The sequence below is a fragment of the Diplotaxodon limnothrissa genome, linkage group LG3, assembly GCF_057381915.1.
Source record: "Diplotaxodon limnothrissa isolate DT_005_m linkage group LG3, D_limnothrissa_male_GT1.1, whole genome shotgun sequence".
In the NCBI taxonomy this organism is placed as follows: Eukaryota; Metazoa; Chordata; class Actinopteri; order Cichliformes; family Cichlidae; genus Diplotaxodon; species Diplotaxodon limnothrissa.
This window is the reverse complement of record NC_140598.1, coordinates 51,108,245-51,130,441: the sequence shown is the minus strand read 5'-3', so window position 1 is coordinate 51,130,441 and position 22,197 is coordinate 51,108,245. Positions and strand designations below refer to the sequence as shown.

Genomic DNA, 22,197 nt, shown 5'->3' with positions numbered 1-22,197 from the left:
AAACAGTTCAGTGTATGTGCAGTTCCTGCTACGCTGTTGCAGGGGGTGGGAGAAAAATTCCACTTCCAGCATGATGACAAAGTCATATAAGCTATACCAGAGTATGAGCACTGAATCATGGGAAACCACCTTCATGCACAACAGTGATGCCTATAAGGAAACATAAATGAACAGCAATAGTTCAGGTAGTAGAGCAGGGCATCAACTAATCAGGAGGTTTGTTCCCGTCCTCACGCCTTGGGAAATATACTGAAGCCCAAGTTGTGAAGGATGGATAGAAAACACTTAGGCATGGAGGTCTTGTATGAATGGGTGACTGAGACAAGTGGTATAAAGTGTGTCTGAGTGAAAAGCACTACATAAGAACCAGTGAATTTACAGTCTTGAACTTGAGGTAAAAACAGATATTGATTGATTTTATTGGTCTTTTATTGGACTTATTTTTTGCTTCTTAACCAAACCATCTGCCTTTCAAGTAAATTTAAATGAACAGCAGCAGGGTAGAGAAATACAGTTTGTTAATACTTAGTTAACAGTTCTTAAAAAACAAGCTAGGAAATGCATACTGTGCTAGCACCAATCCGAACCTGCAGCTAACTTGGCTAGTGTAAGTGCTGTGTTCAGTCTCAAGACTTGCTCGAAGAAGCAGGGCCAGATTTTGGCATTTTAAGCAATTAGTGTGCTCTTTAAAATTGCCAAATAAGCACTGATCTCTAGTCCTACCCTCAATGATGACTGCCTTAATGAAAATCCTTGCACTAAACAATTAAATCTATGAGGCATGTGACAGAGCACTGTCCCACTGTTTCCAAACAAAAAAAAAAAAAAAAAAATGGCCCAATTAAGACAAAATCTTAAAATTATGAAGCTCACCGAGCTCTGCAGGAACACTTTTCAACAGCGTGTGAAAGAGCGAGACAGGAGCTGAGACACTGAGGCAAACTGAAGGTTGCTTGTTAAGATCAGTGTGAGTACAGGGCAGGTGTGGAGTAGGAACAAGAGTGTAGCTGGTAAAGGTAAAGAGAACTGATGCACATTTTAAGGCCAAAAGTCATCAGTGATCTCTATTCAGGAAGAACGACTGGGCAGGAAACACTAAAGTCAAAAGCTGTGAAGCACTGCAAAGATGTCGAACAGAGCGTAAAAGGATGTCAGGCCAATGTGTAAATGAAATTCAACACTTAACTGTGCATCTTCACCTGCAGCTCAGTAAAAATGTTGCTGTCAGTGTGCAGCAAAACAAAAGAGCAGATAACATCTTTGGATTACAATGAACACTTTGTTCTTGCACGATCCTAATAAGAGTGCGATCATTTCGACATGATTTTTTCCCCCCCACTGTCCAGGTCTGTGTGGCTGTTATTAAAACAGTTTCTCAAAACACAAGAAAAATAGAAGGGAAAGCTTATGCCAACGCAAGCACCCAATCATGTCACACTTAAACCACACAAGTTTTTAGGTTTAAACAAATGGTGGAGAATAGAAATAGCACATATACATGTGCACAGCCACATCAGAAAGGAAAAAACAACAAAAATAAATAAAATAGGCCAAACGCAAAGATGTAGAGGAAAATGATCTTACAGAATTAGACACTGATAGCAAAAAAAGAAGAAGAAAAAAATCCACAGAAGTGACAAGTGTGACTACAGCCTAGAGAAACCACAAAGAGCGGCTGGGGTTTGGGGTTGAAACAGGTCATGTGCTTCGGGGAGACTGTCAGGAATGAGAAGAGAGGGGACGAGGCAAGGGACACTTGAACCCTGAATGAACCACCCTTTCCCGCTCCCTTCTCCCCCTCTGCTGAGCTGATGACTCACTGCTGGAACGAATGGGAACCCAGGGAGGAGGTATAGTGAGGAGTGGAGATCAGCTGCAGCAGTACTAATGTATGTGCAGGTAGCTGATCTGGTCAAGGACGTTAACCACACTGGCTGCTGTGAGAACGAAACTTGATGCAGTTTATATGTGTGAACTGTCAGAGACTCGGCTCCTTTTGTTTTTTTTAAAAAGCATGTACTTGCACTTGTGCTTGAACGTGCTGGACGGAACAAACAAACCGGCTTATACTCAAGGTTAAAAGTTCAGCTCTTTTAATTTTAATCTCCTAGGACCTGGTGTCCACATATGTGGACATCACATTTTGGGTCGTTTAGACCAAAATACTAAATTTTGCTCTACAAGGGCTTGATATCCACTTACGAGGACATTATACTGCTACTGTTCTATTGAAATTTTAGACAAATATCCTCATGTGGCTCTTATTTGTCTTAGAAACAAAAATCAGGTAAAAAAAATAAATTCATCGGGTACCAATATGCCCAAATATCAAAGAGAAATTAAAAATGCATGCCATGGAAGAGTTTAGGTCTTAGGAGGTTAAAGGTAAGACATGATGGCTAATAACCTCAGCCATTAGCCAAATGTGTTAACTACTACACCAGGATACACCTGGGTGTTTCTTTCTGTAGTGTAGTGCAGCGGCGTTAAAGATAAGATAAGCCACCTTCTAGACATCTTCAGAAATAAGTGCATAGATTTTGAACTTTTAACTGTATTCTCATAAGTTTTAAAGCTTATCCAATTGATAAAGACCCCAATAAGATCAAAGTGGGAGGTATGTGCACCGCGATCTAAAATGAGTTTGCCATCCCTGGTATAGTGGTTTACACATTCACCTAACACACCAAAGACTGGGAGGAGGCACAATCAACCTTTACGTACACAAAACAATTAGGTAACCAGGACAATATATGCTTCAAAATATTTCAGAATACCTCTTGAATCTTTCAAAAATTCCTGAAAACATCACAAATGTTTCCATTTTGGATGCATTATTTATTTTATTCCACAAAGCCCAGGGCACATTCATCAACTAGAGAGGAGATTTCTGCAGATGCTTGCCGTCACAGGTGTCCCATTTCACAACTACAGCAGCCTGTTACCTACATACTGAATTTCAATATCATTCATCTTAACCAGACACCGATCGCACAGAACAAACTTAATATTTTTGCATTTCACCCTGAAGCGTGAAGCCGACTCGAATGCTACTTGTTTGTTTTTTTTTTTCCTCTGAGCGTGCACCCTTTCCCTGTCGCCTCGCCATAAAACAGGTCGAGTGGCCTTGTTACTAAAACATTTGCAAAAACATCTCAAGCTTGGCTTGCACTACAGCGAGGCTTTGTGTAGGAACACCGCGGTGTTAAACTGCACACACAAACTGCATGTAATGCAAACATTTAACATGAAGCTCAAACACTGCCACAAAATGACCAGTTAGCATCACTGAAGGCAAAAGATGAATTACAAATCAAACCTGCTGAATCATTCTCATTGGATGAATTAGTTGTTGTTGTTGTAAAGATTGTTAGCTTCCTACAAAACTACACGTTTTCTATAAATGTCTTTTTTCGTCCAGTCAACACCTTAAGCTATTTGGTTTTTTCGTTGTAAGCTGATTTGAATGAGTAATCTGTGATCAAAAACTGGACTGTATCTCTTCAGCGTACATGTCTGCCTTTTAAATTGGGACGGTCCAAAATTAAGCTCAGTTTATGGGCATTTATCAGCTCAGGCAAACTAACCACTGTCTTCTTGCCCTGCCCTTGCCTCAAAAACCACCCAAAGGACTTTACTGCGCTGCAACAAGAGGAAAAAATAGAATTCCTGGCAGAACCAGAGACCGAGGGAGAGCGAGACATGACCTTTAGCTCACAGGCTGTGAGATGATCCGCTGCAAACTGAACAAAACGAAGAAACCTCAGTGTGCTTGTGTGTACGTTAGCAGTACAGCAATGACTTTGTCAGCTCCAGTCTGCAGTCTGGTTTCGCTGCTGCTGTCGTGTTGGGGAAAGGGGACGTTGTTCCTGCTACTTGTTCCTCTTCAAAACATAACATCTTCCCAAAATAGGCAGCGCTGTCATTAAAAGCATGTGACACAAGAATCTAAGCCAGCCGCACACACAAACACACACTGGACAAAAATTATTTACTTTTACGACTTTCTGATTTAAAAAAAATATTAACAGTGTGGAATTCATTAGTTGCTGATAGAGAGTGGTTCATAATGAAGCAGAGTCTGGTTTATTTAAGAGCAGCTGGTGTTCAAGTTGGGCTCATTGAGGCTCAATTCCAAAGAATCCAGTAGTGATAAGTTGGGGAAACTTTGCTGGTGACTTTTTAAATAAATCCGTAGATTTTAAAAGAAAAAATATATAAACAAGTTAGCTTCCTTCCATGAGCTCATGGGAAACCTCACATACTTTCTTCAGCAGTGCTTCCATTATGATGGCAACGGTGGAGGACTTGAAACTACAGCCACAAGTGCAAGATGATCGTCCACAACATGAACCAGACCAAAAAAAGCATTGTTTCCTAAACCACAATCAATAGACCGATCCAGAATACGATACACATGTCCATTACTTCATTGTGATTCCAAGCAAAGGCCAAAACCTCCTGACGTCAACAGCCACAGGAATGCCACCAGGCAGATTCTTCAGTAAAACTCTCCAGCAGCCTCAGTCAAACAATCGGACAATGCAAACAACATTTGGAGATAACAGTTTGTCTTTCCTGGAATCCCAGATCCCCAGTCTCTGTTATTTTCCTGACACTTGATTACTTGCACTGTTTGCTCCCTCGCTCTCTCCTTTGCAGAGAGGGGGGGTGCAGACTGCTCATCTCTCCAGGCCTGCCATCACTTCCCTGGTTGTTTCTCCAAAGGCCGGTTTGCAGAAATAGTCTGGTTGAAAAAACACAAAAACGTACTAGGGATGCTCCTGGAGATCGATATACTAATTTATTAAAATTGGAGAAAATATAACCTTCTCTAAACTTGCATGTTAGAGAAAGAGTAAAAAAAAAAAAACACACCCGAAAACAGTCACAGTGGAGCACAGTCTAACGGATGAGGTTAAACTTCGTTCATAAATAAATAATGAGTGTCTTTAAGCGATATCAAAACGATCACAAGCTTCAGTGATCCAACCTTATTTTTACATGTCGCTTTCAAAATACATCTCACTCCACACACACATCAAATTTATCTGTCGAATGTAACACATTCATCATGTGCGTCAAAGCCCTGAACTTTTCTAGGACTTATCAGATACATGTGCATGTGAGAGCACAAATGCCCATCGCTATCAGATTGGATATCAGCCAGCCTAAAACCTTCCAGCCACCAAGTCCAAAGCATGTGTGAGTTTGGATCGTACAATGTGCAAACAGTGTAGCCAATATTTCGTAGCACTGCTAGCAACTGAGCCATCCAAGTAGCTCCCTTAGCTGCATATGGTTTTATTCCCACTAGCACCTATTCGACCACTCGTTTTTTAGGGCTTCCCATTAGGTGGTAGGGAGTGACTTCGACTCCTTCACACAACTCAAACCCAGCAATGAGGGACATGGCTACACATCCCATCACTGGCTCTCTTCTTTTAGCCACCCTTTTTTTTTGTAAACAGTCTGACAAAAAGCTATAGACCAAGTAGCAGGTATACCATCACCTCCATGTCCTCTGCTGATGTGTTGCGTTTGTGTCGTGTACAAATGACGTCACAGACTTTCAGGCTGCCTTGCTATAACGACTTGACCCACATCAAGGTGGTACTCAAATGTAATGGAAAACAAACTGAAACAGAGTCAAGCTGAGGACGAGGCTATAGACTATTATAGCAATGTTGCAGACCCTTTCCACACCAAATCAAACCCATTACACCCACATCATATCCAAGCATCAGAGAATTGTCTTTTCAGACAAACTACAATCACTAACCTAGCTCATGCATGCAGTCAGCTTACTGTAACCTATTCACACACGCAAAAGAACCAAGAACGACAAAATAAAAACAAAACAAAACAAAAAACAAGCAAGAAAGCAAACGACACAGATGTTATGGCTTTACATAATTTGTTTCAGTTGCTTATGTTCACCAATTACAGCAGTCTCAATCGTACACCTCTCTCTCTCGCTCAAACATTGGGAGTGGCATGTCAGAAGTCTTGCACAGCGAGACCCGCACCTCCGCCTACACCACAGAGCTAATGAAGCCCTGCTAAGGCACCAGCATCGTTGGGTGTATTAACCTTTCAAGTGGAAATCTGGGTTAAAATTCTGTGCCGCTATCGAGGACACAGAGCCACCGGTAGTGTAGTGCTGCTTATCCCCCCCCCCCCCACACACACACACACACTTATTCTTTTTCACATGCAAATGTCATAATTTTGTTTAAAATCAATATTCAATTCATACAATCAAATTTACAGTGTTCACTGGCAGCCTGTTACACATTACTCCAGTCAAGTGTTTATATGAGCCAACCTACATTCTGCTGCCAGGTTGGACAACAACATTTAATCATCTCATCCAACGGTCGGACAAACCTATAACAAACACGTGTTGCAAGTCGTGCAATGAAATGACTTGCAAAAAATAAGCACAAAGAGCATGATTAGCTCATGGTACACACAAACTTCATCACTGACAGTACAAAAACAAAAACAGATGCATCCCTGAACATAAACCGATGTTGGTCTGTTAAATTGCTTGTTCAAAAACAGACTTGCGAGCATCAATCAAAGCCAAAAAGCAGTGTTTGTATCCAGCACAGGCACGAGTCAGATACCGCTGTGTGGCTATCAGCGGACCTTGCATCATAAACCCAAGAATAAACCAACATTTGTTTGTAGAAGGTTTACTACAGGCTGATTTGCTGCTTGCCACTCCCTTCTTATCTAATACAGAAATAGTGGCAGTTGCTTACAGCTGTGGGAGGCGGCTTCACTGGGGGCTTTCCCAACACGGGAGATCCTGTGTATATTTCTACCCTTCCTCTGAATGGATGAAGCAGCCGAGTGCGGTCATCTGAGAACAGAAAGCTCTAACAACAATGCTTCTGAGCCCCACAAACTACATATGATAGTCAAAGGCCAATTACCTGAGTCAACAGAATAAAGAAAATAAATCTCTCTAGTAATTGTCCTGAAATCTAGAGCAGCATATCACGACTGCCCTGTTGCTTTTATCTCCTTTTATGGAAGAAAAACAAAAGGGCAGAGAGAAGCAAATACACAATCGTTACAGCCTTCAGTCTAATATTTTTTCCTCACGAGTTCAGCTGCTCCTGCTTAGGAAGTGGGCAATGGTTTGCTCACTGAACCAGAGAGAACGCAAACAGGAGTCAGACAGGGGGAATCAGCTCGTGTTTTCTGAATGAAACATCCTGAATGTGGACGGACGGCGGGGGCAAAAAGTGCTGACACAGTAGAAACCACCATTCCCTTGGCATGGCTGTAATCACAACAAACAGCAAAGGAACAAGGGGCAGGGAAAGGCAAATTCCGGGTCTGAGGAAACTCTCCTGGAAGTGAGAAAGAAGCGCTCCAAAACCAGAATCGGCAGAGGAGTATGTACCGCCGCTTGTCGTGTTCGCCTTGTCTTAGCTTTTTGGTTCTCTTGCCAGCTTTAGCTAAGACATGAAGCAGAGGCCAAGAACAACAACAACACTACCAATAAGAGCTGGGCCTCTATCAAATATGAGGGCAGGGATGTTTTCAAAACTTACATCAGAACGATCTGTTTCATCCTTGCTGAACCAAACAGCAGCGAGATTTTTGGGAAATGCCAGAGATTTTAAAAAAAAAAGAAAGAAAGAAAAAAAAGCTCAGACTAATGTACGCCTTCTACAAGTAAATAAATCCCCCTCGTGCTGTGGTTTTGCATGAAGCATCCAACTCTGTTATCAGGTTTTTTTTTTCCCCTTCCAGCCATGCACCCATGTTAAAAAAAGGTCATTAAAACACATACAGCCACTTAGAATAAGCAGAAGTGGAGGGGGTGTTATGCTGGTATGTCTAGTTTGCGCACACTTATGCTCGTGGCTGAGGACCAAGAACGAAGACGGCTGACTTGGCAGCGATCCAGGCCAAATTACGAAAAAATGTGCATTTCTATCCCCCTGGGTGTCTCCTGTGGTTGCTCCCCCGAGACAGACGCACACAAACAGCCTGAATAGGGAAACAAGAGAATGAAGACACTGAGTCAAGCAGGGCGTGTGGGGCTTTTAAGCAACCCGCGGTCCTTCGAAACAAACAAGCCAAATCTGAACTCTCAAAGAAACTATAGGCTTCGGGGAATATTTCAATCATGTGAAGTAATGGATATGTATGAACTTCCAAAACAATAGGCTACTGTGCACAAGAAATAAATCCTCCCCTAAAGATGTCTGGCTGTGGCACATTTGCTTTGGTGCTTTTGCTTGTGACTTCTGTGCAGCTTCACGCCCCCCTCCCCTGGCTCGTAACCCCCAAATGCCACACACTTTGAAGATTTTCACAGCTCTGGGTGGATAGGAGGCAGCTGCGGAGGCTGTAGGATCCTGAGGTGGCTTACAGATCAGGTAGCTCTCTCCAGTATCCTCTCCAGTGTTAACCTATCTAGGAGCGCTCTGCCTTTGAGTGTGTGTGTGCACACGCAGGTGGACATGGGGCTGCTGCTGCCTTGAGGGGTGTGTGCATGAGTGTGGGGTAGAAGTGTGGAGCAGGGAGGGAGGGGGGTGATTCGGCATGTCTTTTAACTCTAGCCTGAGCCTTTGCCACCATAAAGGTCAGCGCTTCGACATCTGCTGCTCTCTCTGAATCTGTCCTTTTATGAAAGGAAGCAGGGAAGAGGAGAGGACTCTGGGGAGTGGATGCACATGCGCACACACACAGATCAACTTTAATGTCTAGGTACACCCTTCAAACGTGCACATTAAACTGGATGAACACAGACCCGGAGCTCAAAGCACACGCTCATCCAAACAAATACAAGAACACAAGTTTGCGCCTCAAAGACAGGCTCAGTACTATCATTACACCAGCACAGAGACGCTTGGCTTTTGGCCTGAAAGACTCCTCTCTCTTTTTTTTTTTCTTTTTTTTTTTCTTTGGCAGGGGGACAGACGAGGAGTGTGGGGGGGTGAGCTAAATGGAATCTCGTCCCCCTGGGGCACACAGCAAAGGCAGAGCAGTGTTGAAATAAGTGATTCATGCTTTTATCATCCCAGGTGAACAGTGCTGCTCTTTCAGCCATCACAATCAGTTTCTCTGGCAGGGGGGATTACGAAAGCAACGCCATATATGGCCATGGTTGTGTTTCTTTTTGTCTTCTAATACATAATACATAAAAAAGGAAGGCTTGAGAGTTGTTTTTTTTGGGGGGGTAGCTAATTTGTGTTGTGGTTGCAACATATGAGTGTGTTAAATCAGGGGAGAAGATTGTGTGCACTGTTAATTGTGTCCCCCCCCCCAAAAAAACAAACAAACCAAAAACGAAACAGAATCCGCATGTATGCATTTTCGTTTGGCCTCATTTTACATATTTAGTTAGAAATTTACATCATACATTTTTTTGTTAGCTCAAAATGGGCTTTGGGGGCACTCATGACACAAGTCAGCATATACAGTCAAGGCTGATGGTCTGTGTTTTCTGTGAGTGTAGAAGTCTGCGCATTTTTGTGGCAATTCTGACCATAAATAAAAACCTTCAGCAAATTAAACCTCACAAACAAACAAACAAAAAAAGCCCACGATTTTTCTTTGGTGGAAGGCCAAAAAAAAAAAAAAAAAAAAAAAAAAAAAAAACCTTGAAGGGTGCCAATTTGTTTTTGTTTTTTTTACATGCACAGGAAAAACCATGTTCACAGACAAAATGATGAACTGATGTATTGATTGATTTAATCAACAAATTAGTCAACAATGAAAACAACCATTAGCTTAGCAAATCAATGTATAACCTAGTTAATGTGCAGTTAACGTGAATTAACATATAAAGAAAACCCGATCAAGGTGCTCCACAAACTATTCATGTTTTAATGCTGCATGTTTAGCTTAGAAAGCAGATCAAGGGGAACTAAGGAAAAGGACATGTTGCAGGGAACTTCATCAATGGACCTCTTTATTATCAGGAATCGAATAGGCTGTAAATAACACGAATTCAAGCTGACCGCAGCTCCTCATCTTTGTCTAAGAGGAAATTACAAACTGTTCTCGGACATTTTTCAAGCCTGCCTGAGATCTGATAGATAAATTGTGAATAATTTATCATGTGTTTTCTAATGTATCTGATAATAACCAGAGCTATAGAGACATGCACTGAAAGCCCGACACAGATGCTTGTTTTCTGGCACATACATTTGGCCCGCACCCTAACAACTCAGCATCCACCTTTAGAGACTACGATAGCAAAGTCAAACAAATCTTTGTCTGCAGCCTTTGTACAACACAGCAGAGGAGCTGTGATACTATTAACAACTGTGTGGTTACAGAGCCCCTCCCAGTTTAAAACCAGAACCACACAAACCATATACTAGGGCAACAGGGTGTGTTTAGGCTCATTGGTGCCCCTCTGACCGTTACAATGAACAAGGTCTGCCACTAGCTGGGGGGAAAAAAAAAAAAAAAAAAAAAAAAGGCCTTATGGCACTTTAATTTTCTGTTGAACCTCTCACGCACCCACCCCATCCTTCTCGCACACACTGACTCCCTCCCCTCCCACTAGCAGAAAAACACACACACGAATCTGGAGCTATCATCTGGACAGGTGGCCAGCCACCCAGACCTGACCCGCCTGCCCTCTTGCGTGCTCCCTCCCTCTGCCCCCGCCCCAACTAAAATCAGTTCACTTCTGCTGGAAAACCCCAAATGAACATACACAGCAGCAGCACCCCCCCACCACCACCACACACACACACCTCCAGCAAGCCCTGCACCATGTCTGTCACCCACTGTGCCTAGTCTGTGGGGATTACTGCCTGCACAGTGCAGCAGCCAACCAGACCCACAAAAAAAGGTTGTGTCTAGCTAATGTGAAGCCAAATAATTTTAATCAGGATTTATTCTAAAGCCTGACCAGAGTAGAAAAGCCAATCGGCTCAGTTATACACAGCACCACCTGGTCTACAGCCCATTTACATTGAATTAACACGGTCACACAGTACTGATGAGTGATGACAAAACAAGCAGCGACATTCAGATCAATGGATGTTTGAAAATGTTAAGCAAGTCACATTTCCTATTAAAAGTATGGAGATGCTGCAATTATTCAATCCTCGCCAACTATACCCAGTCACAAATTTCAAGGTGGAAATACAAAACATTAGATTTGACTGTTACACACAATGCTTTATGACTTTACGAAGATGGGCGTCTAATATTTAGGGATGTCGGTGTAGATTAGCAAAAAGTCGCAGCTGTCACACAGATATGATAAATAAGACAAACGAGACGGATCACTCGGGTTAACTGGAGAAAAATGGACATTTTTCTTCAGCGATGATGGGGTTAAAAAACACATGGCCGTGAGCTGTGCATTTTGTCCTTAGATGCACTCCACATTTGAGAACTAGGTTTTCATAAGAGCCACGTCGCAGTTTATGTAGTAAATACAACAGTGCTACACTTCTTGGAGAGAGCTGAAGTCATAAAAGTACATGCTATACACTGTGTGTGTATATGCATGTGTGGGGGGTAGCTTCAATATTGACGGCTAACACGCCGTATTAAGCGAAAACCACGGCGCCAACAGTGTTTTAAAAACGATGCTAAACGGACAGTTTGGCCACAAAACCGCAACGTGTTTCAGTCAGACACCGCTAGCTAGCGTCCACTATCGGACAGCTAGCCGCATTAAGTCGTGAGTCCCGATTCGTAAGCGTGCTGCCCCGGCTAGCTGGATGTTGAGCACGTTTCGAAAACAAATACAGGGCGAGGAATTAAAACGAGAGCTCTCAGCGTGAGCCCAGTCGGTAGGGTTCAAACGAAACGGCGATATCGACGTCAAATTACTCCCGCAAACATGTCTAGCTGTTTAGCCTGGCAGCTAACAGTTCGCCGTTGTCTGGGAGAAAAGGACCACCGGGGGTGAAGTATCGCTTAGCAGAGGGGCTAGCTCACAAAACACTGCAGCAACAGTCAGCTCAAGCAAGTAACTGGTCAAAGAGGGGGAAAAACACTCGCACGCAAAGACACTGACACAAAGAAACGGCTTCTGGCTACTAAACCATCGGCCAGAGGACGTGCAGTGTGCTCGATGATACAACGCGTGGGTTAAAAGTGAGCTATTTCATGGCAATAAGTTATATTCTTATCAACTCCGCTCCCCACCGCCCCGAATCTCAGACTCACCCTGTCACAACAGGCGCCATCTTCCACAAACTCTCACCAAAACTCCAATACTCGCGATATCCCCTTCTCTCCCACAGCCCAACAATCCGCCGAGACAACAGGAGCAGGACTGGAGGTGTAGGGACGAGGGAGTCGGAGAGAAAAGGGGGTGGGTGAGTAAGACGGAGAGAAAAAAAGGGGAGGCGGCGGGTAACAGCAACACATACACACTCTCTCTCTCACACACACGCGCACACACACACTCACTGAAAGAGAGAGAGTGAGCGAAAAGGGCAGACGCCACAACAGGCGTGGGAAACTTCCGAATTCACGCGAGAATTGGAAAACTCTCACAATAGGCGAGCACAGAGGGAGCGTCCCCTATCGCGAGATATGCGTGAAATCGAGTACTTGTTTATCTTGTGGCGCTGAAATACTATTCCCACGTGTTCACCGGGTAATAAATTACAGCACCGATTGGTTTAAGAGGGGGAAAAACGATAGTGGTGAGGAAAGCCTTGATTTTTGTTTTCCCAGGCTCACGCGCATTTTGTTGTAGGCATCCTGTCTCCATGTGGAGTCCCTGCGTTTACAGCTGTGTGCAATTACAAGCCAAATTGTCATCCATATATGCTCCCCAGCTGACTGCAGACAGCAAACCTGCAAGGGTACCCTGACTTTAAATGAGAGTAGAAATTAATGGAGGGTTTCCACGCCCCAAATATACAATTCCCTTGGGTAACATTACAGTCCCTGTTTAGAATGTGGAAACAATGGTGTGAACACATGCGAATGGACCATGCAGAGAAGATTAGTGCATTGCTATCACACTGGGCAGTCCCATGACCACCCTCCACACCAAACCTCAGCCCAAAGTACAAGGGAGGCTATTATTTAGAATGATCATGCTTGCAAATGTGGCATAAGCTTTATTAGCCCCCGCCCCCCCCCCCCCCCTTTTTTTTCTTGTCTGCTTCTGCCCCTACTCCACCCCGTCCACCCCTCCCTCAAGTGCATTTCCAACAGTTTGTGTGTTATACCATCCCCACAACAAACAGCTCAAGCCATTCTTGTTTATCTGGGAGGGGGTCTAAGAGCCATAAACCTTCATGTAGGTCCCCATCCCCATGTGTGTTTGTGCCCATACAGCCTTCATTTAAACCTGTTTGGGATTTTTGTTCAGCTAACAAGTGACTTCTGGTGGGAATTTTTCCAACTTCAAAGAGGAAAAGAAGGCTTCTGAGACCACACCGATGGCAAGTCAATGCTTTCGTTTGTTAGATGTTATGTGAGTGATCTGCCTCTGGCTGTTTTGTGTGGAAAAAGTGGTTCTTGGGCGAATGAAGAAGATCAAAAAGAAAAAAAAAATAGACAAACACCAAAGGGATATTTGGGAGATTTGCTGTTATGTGTAAATGCACACAATATTTTTAAGGAAAATAGTTTAAGCTTAAAGCTTTTTCTTAACCTTGTAATGTCAAGTGTATATTTTTCAATACACTTTTTTGTCAATTTTTGAGGCTTTTTGAATTGTCAGTATGACCCCCCCAACCCCAACCCCCCCCCCCCCCCCCCCACACACACACACACACACACACACACACACACAATCTGAATGTTGCAAATATGATATATATTAAAACTCATATATCCAAATTAATATTTAATTTCTTTTTTTTAATTAATCAAAAAGGTCAATAAATAATCCATCTGGCAATTGTTTGTTAAGGTATTAAAATATATGGGTAATGACAGATGGGTAATTTAATATATTGGGAAATATGTTCATCTTTTTATATTTGAGTTTTTACAGTTAGTTGTTTTTTATTGATTAAAATATCAACTTAACATTAGTTTTTGTGGGATATTTAAGTTGTTTTGAAATGAAGACGTGCTCGTAAGGGTCTAACCCTTTCACTCCTTTGATTTTTTCCTCGTATCTTTTCTTTGACTTTTCATCAAGTCTGTCTTTGTACGGACCGGCATTGTTCTACTTCGTTTTGTACATAAATTTTTTGGGGGGGCAAAGAAAAAGCAAGAAGGTATTGGAACCGGAGAATGAACGTTTTGCGGTGCTGCAAATGCTTGCGTTTGATGCATTGCTTGGATTGTTTTGCCACGAGTACCCGGCGTGCAATGCGCGAAAGTCACGTGGTCTGTCAATCTCTATTGCAAACAAGTGCATTTCCTCAAATGGCCACTTGAGGCAGGCTTCAAATGTGAGTTCCACGTTAAGGTGTCAGATGTTGCAGGAGACATAAACATGTCTGTATAGGTTCTCAGTCATCCAGGTCATGGTAGTCTAAGCAGTTTGGAAAGAAAGTGAATGGATTCATCCATCCATGTCCTCCATCCAGTTCAGGGTTGCCAGACTCCTGAAGTCTGGCAACCAAAAGTCATGAAGTGAGAGGCGGGATACACCCTGGATAGGCCGCCAGTCTGTTGCAGGGCTAAAACGTTGATTATGCTCTATTGTTGACACAGACATGGACATCCACTTCCACTCAAACCATTGCACTCCACGTTTAATGATGAACCTTGCATCACTCTAACCCAAGCGACAGTAGTGGATTCACGGTGTGGAAAATATAATCAAAGTTTAACACTTGAGTCCAGGAGGCAGAGCTTGGTATAGTGCTGCTACTCCTCCACATTAGAGGGTCTTCCAGGCATATCCCAGTGGGTGGAGGCCCTGGGGTCATGCTGGATAGATGATGTGGCTTGGGAATGCCTCGGAGAGCCCCCGGAAGAGGGAGATCTGAGTGTCTCTACTTAAACTGCTACCATATTACTACCTACAGCTACTATAGCATATCTTTAGAGTGTAGATGTAGTTCTCCCGGTACTTCTGGCTCAGGACGGTTCAGGAAAACTATGCAAACTCCACACAGAGAGGCTCCAGACAGCTGGTTTATTCAGTCCCAGGACTGTCTCACTGTAGGGCAACAGTGCTAACCACCAAATCTCAGCGCTACCTTTATAGCTCACCTTAATTTTATTAAGACTTGACATTGCTAGTCAAATCTTAATAAAATTTAAGACTTGACTGACAGCATCTGCCTATGCAGTGGTGATTTTTGAAGTATTTTTTATGGTAATTACCTGACAAATAATACATATTGCTGTGCACTTAATTTTACTGAAAGACCACCCAAGACCTTTTATATATCAGTGATATGTTATTTCTGCCTGCTGATTAGCAGATATCTGTATTTTTTATGTGAATGCACACTTCTGACCATGCTAGGCTGTCTGGCTCCACTATGATGTCCAAATGCTAAAACTGAGGCTTCAGAGTCAGTGGGTGATGCGGTGTTGGCTACCACCATCTTTTATATACAGTCTGTCAGTAAAAGGCCACTGTGACATCACGAAACAGGTTGTTGATAGGACACTAAATTGGTGACATTGGCGATTTAAAGTCCTCAGTACCTGCATTATATAAGTCTCTTAGACAGTCTTTATTCTGCGCTAAGCTAACTGGCTGCTGGCTCCAGCTGCAAAGGCAGCACAGGAACATGAGCGTGGTATCTTTTCAATGAACTGTTAAAGCAAACAGTTTCCAAAATATCAAACTATTCCGCTCGCTGTGAGATATGATACGAATCAAGAAGAAATCAAAAAAGTGTGAGCGCATGAAATAGCAGTTTTTGCTCACCTCCGTCCGTGACAGATAACCTATCAGTGTCAGTGCGCAGCACCACCAAACAGATTCTCTGTGTAAAGTAGCAGATGTGATATCCCCCAGCGTACACTGTATAAATCTACCCATTTCATATCTTTCAAATGCATAATTCATTTTTACGGAGCTTCACTGTTCTGCCAGAGAGAAAGAGAAAAAAACGAGGGCGAGTTAAAGAGTTGCATAGAGTGTGCCTGGCCTGCAGCCCGCTCTATGAAGACGCAGAGACCTCAGAGACGAGGACCTCATCCTGCCCTCAACCATTTTTCCTTTCCTTCTTTTTTTTTCATAGCCATCCGAGAACCTCCAGTTACACTCAGAGCTGAAAGGGGAAGCATAAAGTTTCCTCAAATGTTTTACAGCTGAACACAGTAAAAGGAAAAAAAGCTTAAAAAAAAAAAAAAAAGAGCAACTACAGTTTTCAGAGAAAATAAGAGTCAAATAGAAAAAGAGAAGAAGCTACTTCACTTTTACATTTTAGTGCTATTAGCAATTCCAAAACTTCGAAGTCTGATCTTTGACCTTTCCTGGTTCTCTTTAAACGTAACTCGATTTAAAAGGCCACTTGCAAACACAATTTTAAGGCTTTTTCCTGTCATATACATGTTTCTCTCCTGCTCCAAGCTTTGGATTCTTGATCATTTTTCTTCATCATTTCAATTTCCTCCTTCCCCTCCATGTCCCGTTCTCTCATTAGGAGTGAAAAACCATTTATTTTACCAGAGCCAGGGCCAATTCAGGCAATCATGACTAAGCCGTAAGCCTCGGGTCTATAAATCCCCGCACTTGACTGCTTTAAGCTTGTGGCTCAGAATGAAAGACAGATTGCGATAGAGGGCGAGAGAAATCCTAGTCCCCAGCGGAAACGCCACTAACTCGTACATCATCCCATCAGCGCCGCAGTCTGAACGGTTTGGGCTGAAGGGTGGTGTTGCACCAATCGACAGTAAAGTCTCACAATTCCCCTTCCTTTGAGTACTGAGTTGAAATTGCAAAATTAACGCGTTATTGTTCTGTGAGTTTGGCCAATTTTCACATCCAGCTTATCCCGCTAAGCTGAAGGCCCTAGTAACACTTCTAAGAAAAAAAAGAAGAAGCCATAAAAGAGGGAAATGATTGTCATCAGCAGATGTGACGAGTCGAACAAAGCGCGAGAGAGAAAGTGAACCAATTAGGGAAGTGCAGATCAAGCTTCCTGATGAGCAACTCTTCGACTTACTCATTACAGCCGGGGTGGTGAAACTTCCTGACACGCTACAGCACAGTAGAAGTGCAAAGCAGCGACAGACAGAGGAAGGTGGGCCGAGAGACACTGGGTCAGATGTAAGACACGCGAGCTGATGGATGCGGACATGAAGGATGGACTCGGTTGCAGGAAAAGTCCACTTACTGCTGTAAACAAACTCATCAGTGCGTTATCGTAAGAATAAAAATTACAAACTGATCAACTCTGGCTCGTGTGAGTCTGAGTTCACGGCAGAAAAGGGCTTCCCTGTCTATTCGTCCATCCGTCAGGTCCATCTGTCTCGCTGCCGAGGCCTCGTGGGAAAAGCCTGGGGCGGACGAGGGCAGACAGTTTGACAAATGGGAAGGACGATGTGTCCGAGTAAGGGGCGCGCCTTCTCTCCCCCTCTCGCCCTTCCATTCAAAGCCTCCTCACTTTTATCACATGACTGTCATTACAATTAGGTCCCAAAGACATCGCAGTGCCCAACTGCTTTTTGCAGAGAACGACAGGGTGATAAGTTTGCAGACTGCCAAGGGAGCTGAAGGGCCTGTTTTGCAAGCCCGCTCTTCTGAAAGAAAGAGGCGAATGGGAGGCATGAGGAAAGAGACGTTTCCCCTTTCCTGGACTCTGAACGGTTCACGGCGAGTTCAAGCTGCCAAACGTATGTGGGGCGAGAACTGCACAGGCACGCTATCTGGCAGCTCTGACACTTCCTTAACCCACAGCTTGGATATCACATAGGAAAAAAAAAGAGAAAAGAAATGTTATATGATTGACTTACACCGCTGCTTTAAGAAACACAATCCAGGGCTTATGGGTTTAATAAGAGCCTTTATGATCTATTGTTTGTCTGATAACTGATCATATTCCCAATTTATAATGAAGAGCGATCACAGAAATCCACAGCGTGTATTCATTAATTATCCTCTCGCACATGCTGTAATAGAGCTAGATTACAGACTTTCACAAGCACGACACGATCACAAAGACCCATAAATCCATTAGTGCGATGGTTATCAGTAAAAATAGCGCATTCGCTCCGTTACCTGAGGAGTTACATCACCGTTGCAGCCATGGCACTTTGATGATCATCTTGTTGTGGGTCACGCACAGCGGATTTCATTCTTGTTTTCACCAGAGGGAAGGCTTTCTCATAAAAAGTTATGTGAGCCTCGCTCTGGGCCGGCTTGGCTTTGTTTCTTGTCGCCATCTTTTTAAATCAGCATTTGCCTCGGGGTATTGTGCTTTGATTAAAAAAGCAGAGCTGACTGTGAGCTCTGAAAACATGCCGAATGCATTATGTTATGGAAAGTCAAGACTGTCCGGTGGAAAACGTGACAATGTCAGAGGGGAATATTCGGAATATTGATGCATGCCAATGGGTTTAATCAAAGCAGCCAAACATAAATTTTGCCCTTTTCTGTATATGAAACACATTTTATAATGACATATTATTGCTACTCAGAATAATGCTGAAGGAGTTCTGCAGCAACCTAAATAAGACATAATGGGAACGGTCAGGCTACTGTAGGCTACGTTCAACAGAAAATGTAGCTCATTCATCATGTCGAGTTATTTGTTCATATGCCTAAGGAAGGAAAAAGGTTTTTTAAATCACCTGCAAGTTCTTTTCACTTTTACACACCTTTAAAGTTTTCCTCAAGCATAAAAGGATCCTAAGTATGCGTACTAATAAAAGAAAGTTGTTCCGATCTCACACGTTTGTCTGAAAATAGCATTTAGTTAGCTTCATTTAGCTAAAAGGCTAACATTAATGGTGATAATAACTAGTCTGCCTCATTCAAACAGTGAAAAAGTCCATCAACCAAAAGCTTAGTACGAAAATAAGGGTGGCTATGTAACAACCAGTCTAATTAGCATTGAACACATTTTTAATCTGTATTTTAAATACAGCTTAGCAGTCGTTCTCATCTCTGTCTTTGCCACAACAGATTGTTACACTTTCCGCATCATCATTCAAGAACAAGATTTCAAGATACTTAAACTCCCCCACTTAAGGCAGATCACTCTGGGGACATTCAGCCTTTTTTGTCACTGATTCGAGGCGCTGATTCTCATTCCTGCTGCTTCACTGTGGGCTGCAAGCTGCACCAATGTGAGCCCCCTCGTGTCTCATTCGCCCAGTCACGCTTTCTATCGGATAGAAAAATTGGAGGAAACCTGATCTTTCCCGAATAGTAGCATCTAGTATCTTGCCCAAGGATATTTTGGCAGATGGACTGGAAGAGCTGGGGATCAATCCATCAGCCTCCTTATTGGTAGACCCACTCTATGTAACTGAGTGTAAAGACCTTGGTCTTTTAGGAACCATCAAATGAATAATTTATGGTGGTGTGGGCATATGACTAGGATGCTTGCTGTGCACATCCTAGGTGAGGTGTTTTAGGGATGTCCTACTAGGAGGAGGTGCCAGACGAGCCCCAGGATATGCTGGACAGATTGCATTTCTTGGTTGGCTTGGGGAGTGCCTTGATGACTCCATGGAAGAGTTGATGAAAGTGCCTGGGGAGAGGTTGGTGTAAGGTCTCTGCTGAGACTGCTGTGGCCACAGCAAATGGATGGATGGATGGATGCATGTTCAATCCATGCAAGAACTGAAATGTAATAATGTTGCATTGTCAGCATACCCAGTATATATTTGGCCTGGCTTATTTTACATTCTGATGTATCCCAATAAGAAGTGAACCACCTTCATAAAACCCACAGGTATACCTGAAACTGCCTCACTAAGCCTCTAATCGGGCTAATCCTCAGACTACAGGTAATGCAGAATTATTAGGCAAACGAGTATTTTGTCCACATCATCCTCTTCATGCATGTTGTCTTACTCCAAGCTGTATAGGCTCGAAAGCCTACTACCAATTAAGCATATTAGGTGATGTGCATCTCTGTAATGAGAAGGGGTGTGGTCTAATGACATCAACACCCTATATCAGGTGTGCATAATTATTAGGCAACGTCCTTTCCTTTGGCAAAATGGGTCAAAAGAAGGACTTGACAGGCTCAGAAAAGTCAAAAATAGTGAGATATCTTGCAGAGGGATGCAGCAGTCTCAAAATTGCAAAGCTTCTGAAGCGTGATCATCGAACAATCAAGCGTTTCATTCAAAATAGTCAACAGGGTCGCAAGAAGCGTGTGGAAAAACCAAGGCACAAAATAACTGCCCATGAACTGAGAAAAGTCAAGCGTGCAGCTGCCAAGATGCCACTTGCCACCAGTTTGGCCATATTTCAGAACTGCAACATCACTGGAGTGCCCAAAAGCACAAGGTGTGCAATACTCAGAGACATGGCCAAGGTAAGAAAGGCTGAAAGACGACCACCACTGAACAAGACACACAAGCTGAAACGTCAAGACTGGGCCAAGAAATATCTCAAGACTGGTTTTTCTAAGGTTTTATGGACTGATGAAATGAGAGTGAGTCTTGATGGGCCAGATGGATGGGCCCGTGGCTGGATTGGTAAAGGGCAGAGAGCTCCAGTCCGACTCAGATGCCAGCAAGGTGGAGGTGGAGTACTGGTTTGGGCTGGTATCATCAAAGATGAGCTTGTGGGGCCTTTTCGGGTTGAGGATGGAGTCAAGCTCAACTCCCAGTCCTACTGCCAGTTTCTGGAAGACACCTTCTTCAAGCAGTGGTACAGGAAGAAGTCTGCATCCTTCAAGAAAAACATGATTTTCATGCAGGACAATGCTCCATCACACGCGTCCAAGTACTCCACAGCGTGGCTGGCAAGAAAGGGTATAAAAGAAGCAAAACTAATGACATGGCCTCCTTGTTCACCTGATCTGAACCCCATTGAGAACCTGTGGTCCATCATCAAATGTGAAATTTACAAGGAGGGAAAACAGTACACCTCTCTGAACAGTGTCTGGGAGGCTGTGGTTGCTGCTGCACGCAATGTTGATGGTGAACAGATCAAAACACTGACAGAATCCATGGATGGCAGGCTTTTGAGTGTCCTTGCAAAGAAAGGTGGCTATATTGGTCGCTGATTTGTTTTTGTTTTGTTTTTGAATGTCAGAAATGTATATTTGTGAATGTGGAGATGTTATATTGGTTTCACTGGTAAAAATTAATAATTGAAATGGGTATATATTTGTTTTTTGTTAAGTTGCCTAATAATTATGCACAGTAATAGTCACCTGCACACACAGATATCCCCCTAAAATAGCTAAAACTAAAAACTACTTCCAAAAACATTCAGCTTTGATATTAATGAGTTTTTTGGGTTCATTGAGAACATGGTTGTTGTTCAATAATAAAATTATTCCTCACAAATACAACTTGCCTAATAATTCTGCACTCCCTGTATTTCTTGAGAAGCTTTGCATTTACTGAGTGTCTACCTGGCCTCTCCTCCCTTTTCCAGTCTTCATGCTAAGCTAAGCTAACTGACTGGTTCACCTATACTGAGAAGATTGAAACATCATCATATATTATAATTCAGCAAGCTGGAAAAATGGTAAACTATAGGGCTTTGGAGTTGACGTCACGCCGCAATGCATTGTGGGAGCGCAGCGCCATTTTCGGGGTCTACGAATCAAAAAAACACACTGTGTTGGAACGACGACTACAAGAAAGATGCTTAAAAGCAGCTCAAAAGAGAGTGAACTGTATAGAGACCGATTGCGTCCAGAGGCGAAGCAGCGGTACTTGCAGAAAATAGCGTGCATTGGAAATGTGGACCCGTATGAAATACGGCCGTGGAGTAGAAACCCCGAACACCTAGCGCTACTGACGTAGCCTGACATATTTTCGTACCTTGTCTGTGGAGTCAGCGCGTACAAGTCGTCATTCAAACAAAGGTAAGTCAGCTCGAGTACTGCGTGTGAAATGCGTTTGATTTCCCTGCAAACATTCACATTAGTGCAGCATAAATTCATTCATGAGGGGAAATTACAGTGAGAACATGTGGAGGCTGTTAGAGGGATAACAGTGAGTTCAGTGCATTGATGTGACATTGTCCTGAAGGATTTAGTTATTCTTTATGGTTAAAGAAATTGCACTAATTTATTCATATTTATTATAAATAATCCTAATTATACATCTTGCTTCCATGTTTGTATCCTGTGTCACTAAAAATACATTTTATTTTACTTTTATACATTGATTAAT

At 43.0% G+C, this 22,197-nt stretch overlaps 1 protein-coding gene across 1 annotated transcript in view; it reads right to left on the bottom strand.

Annotated features, from left to right (window-relative positions):
- rbpjb (recombination signal binding protein for immunoglobulin kappa J region b) overlaps positions 1-12,389 on the bottom strand; it is a 52,668-nt gene extending 40,279 nt beyond the window's left edge. Inside the window, exon 1 of the mRNA XM_085349543.1 lies at positions 12,172-12,389. Coding sequence (XP_085205669.1) covers positions 12,172-12,191 — 20 coding nt within the window. The 5' untranslated portion in view covers positions 12,192-12,389. The remainder of the gene's footprint in view (positions 1-12,171) is intronic.
- Positions 12,390-22,197: the final 9,808 nt, after the last annotated feature.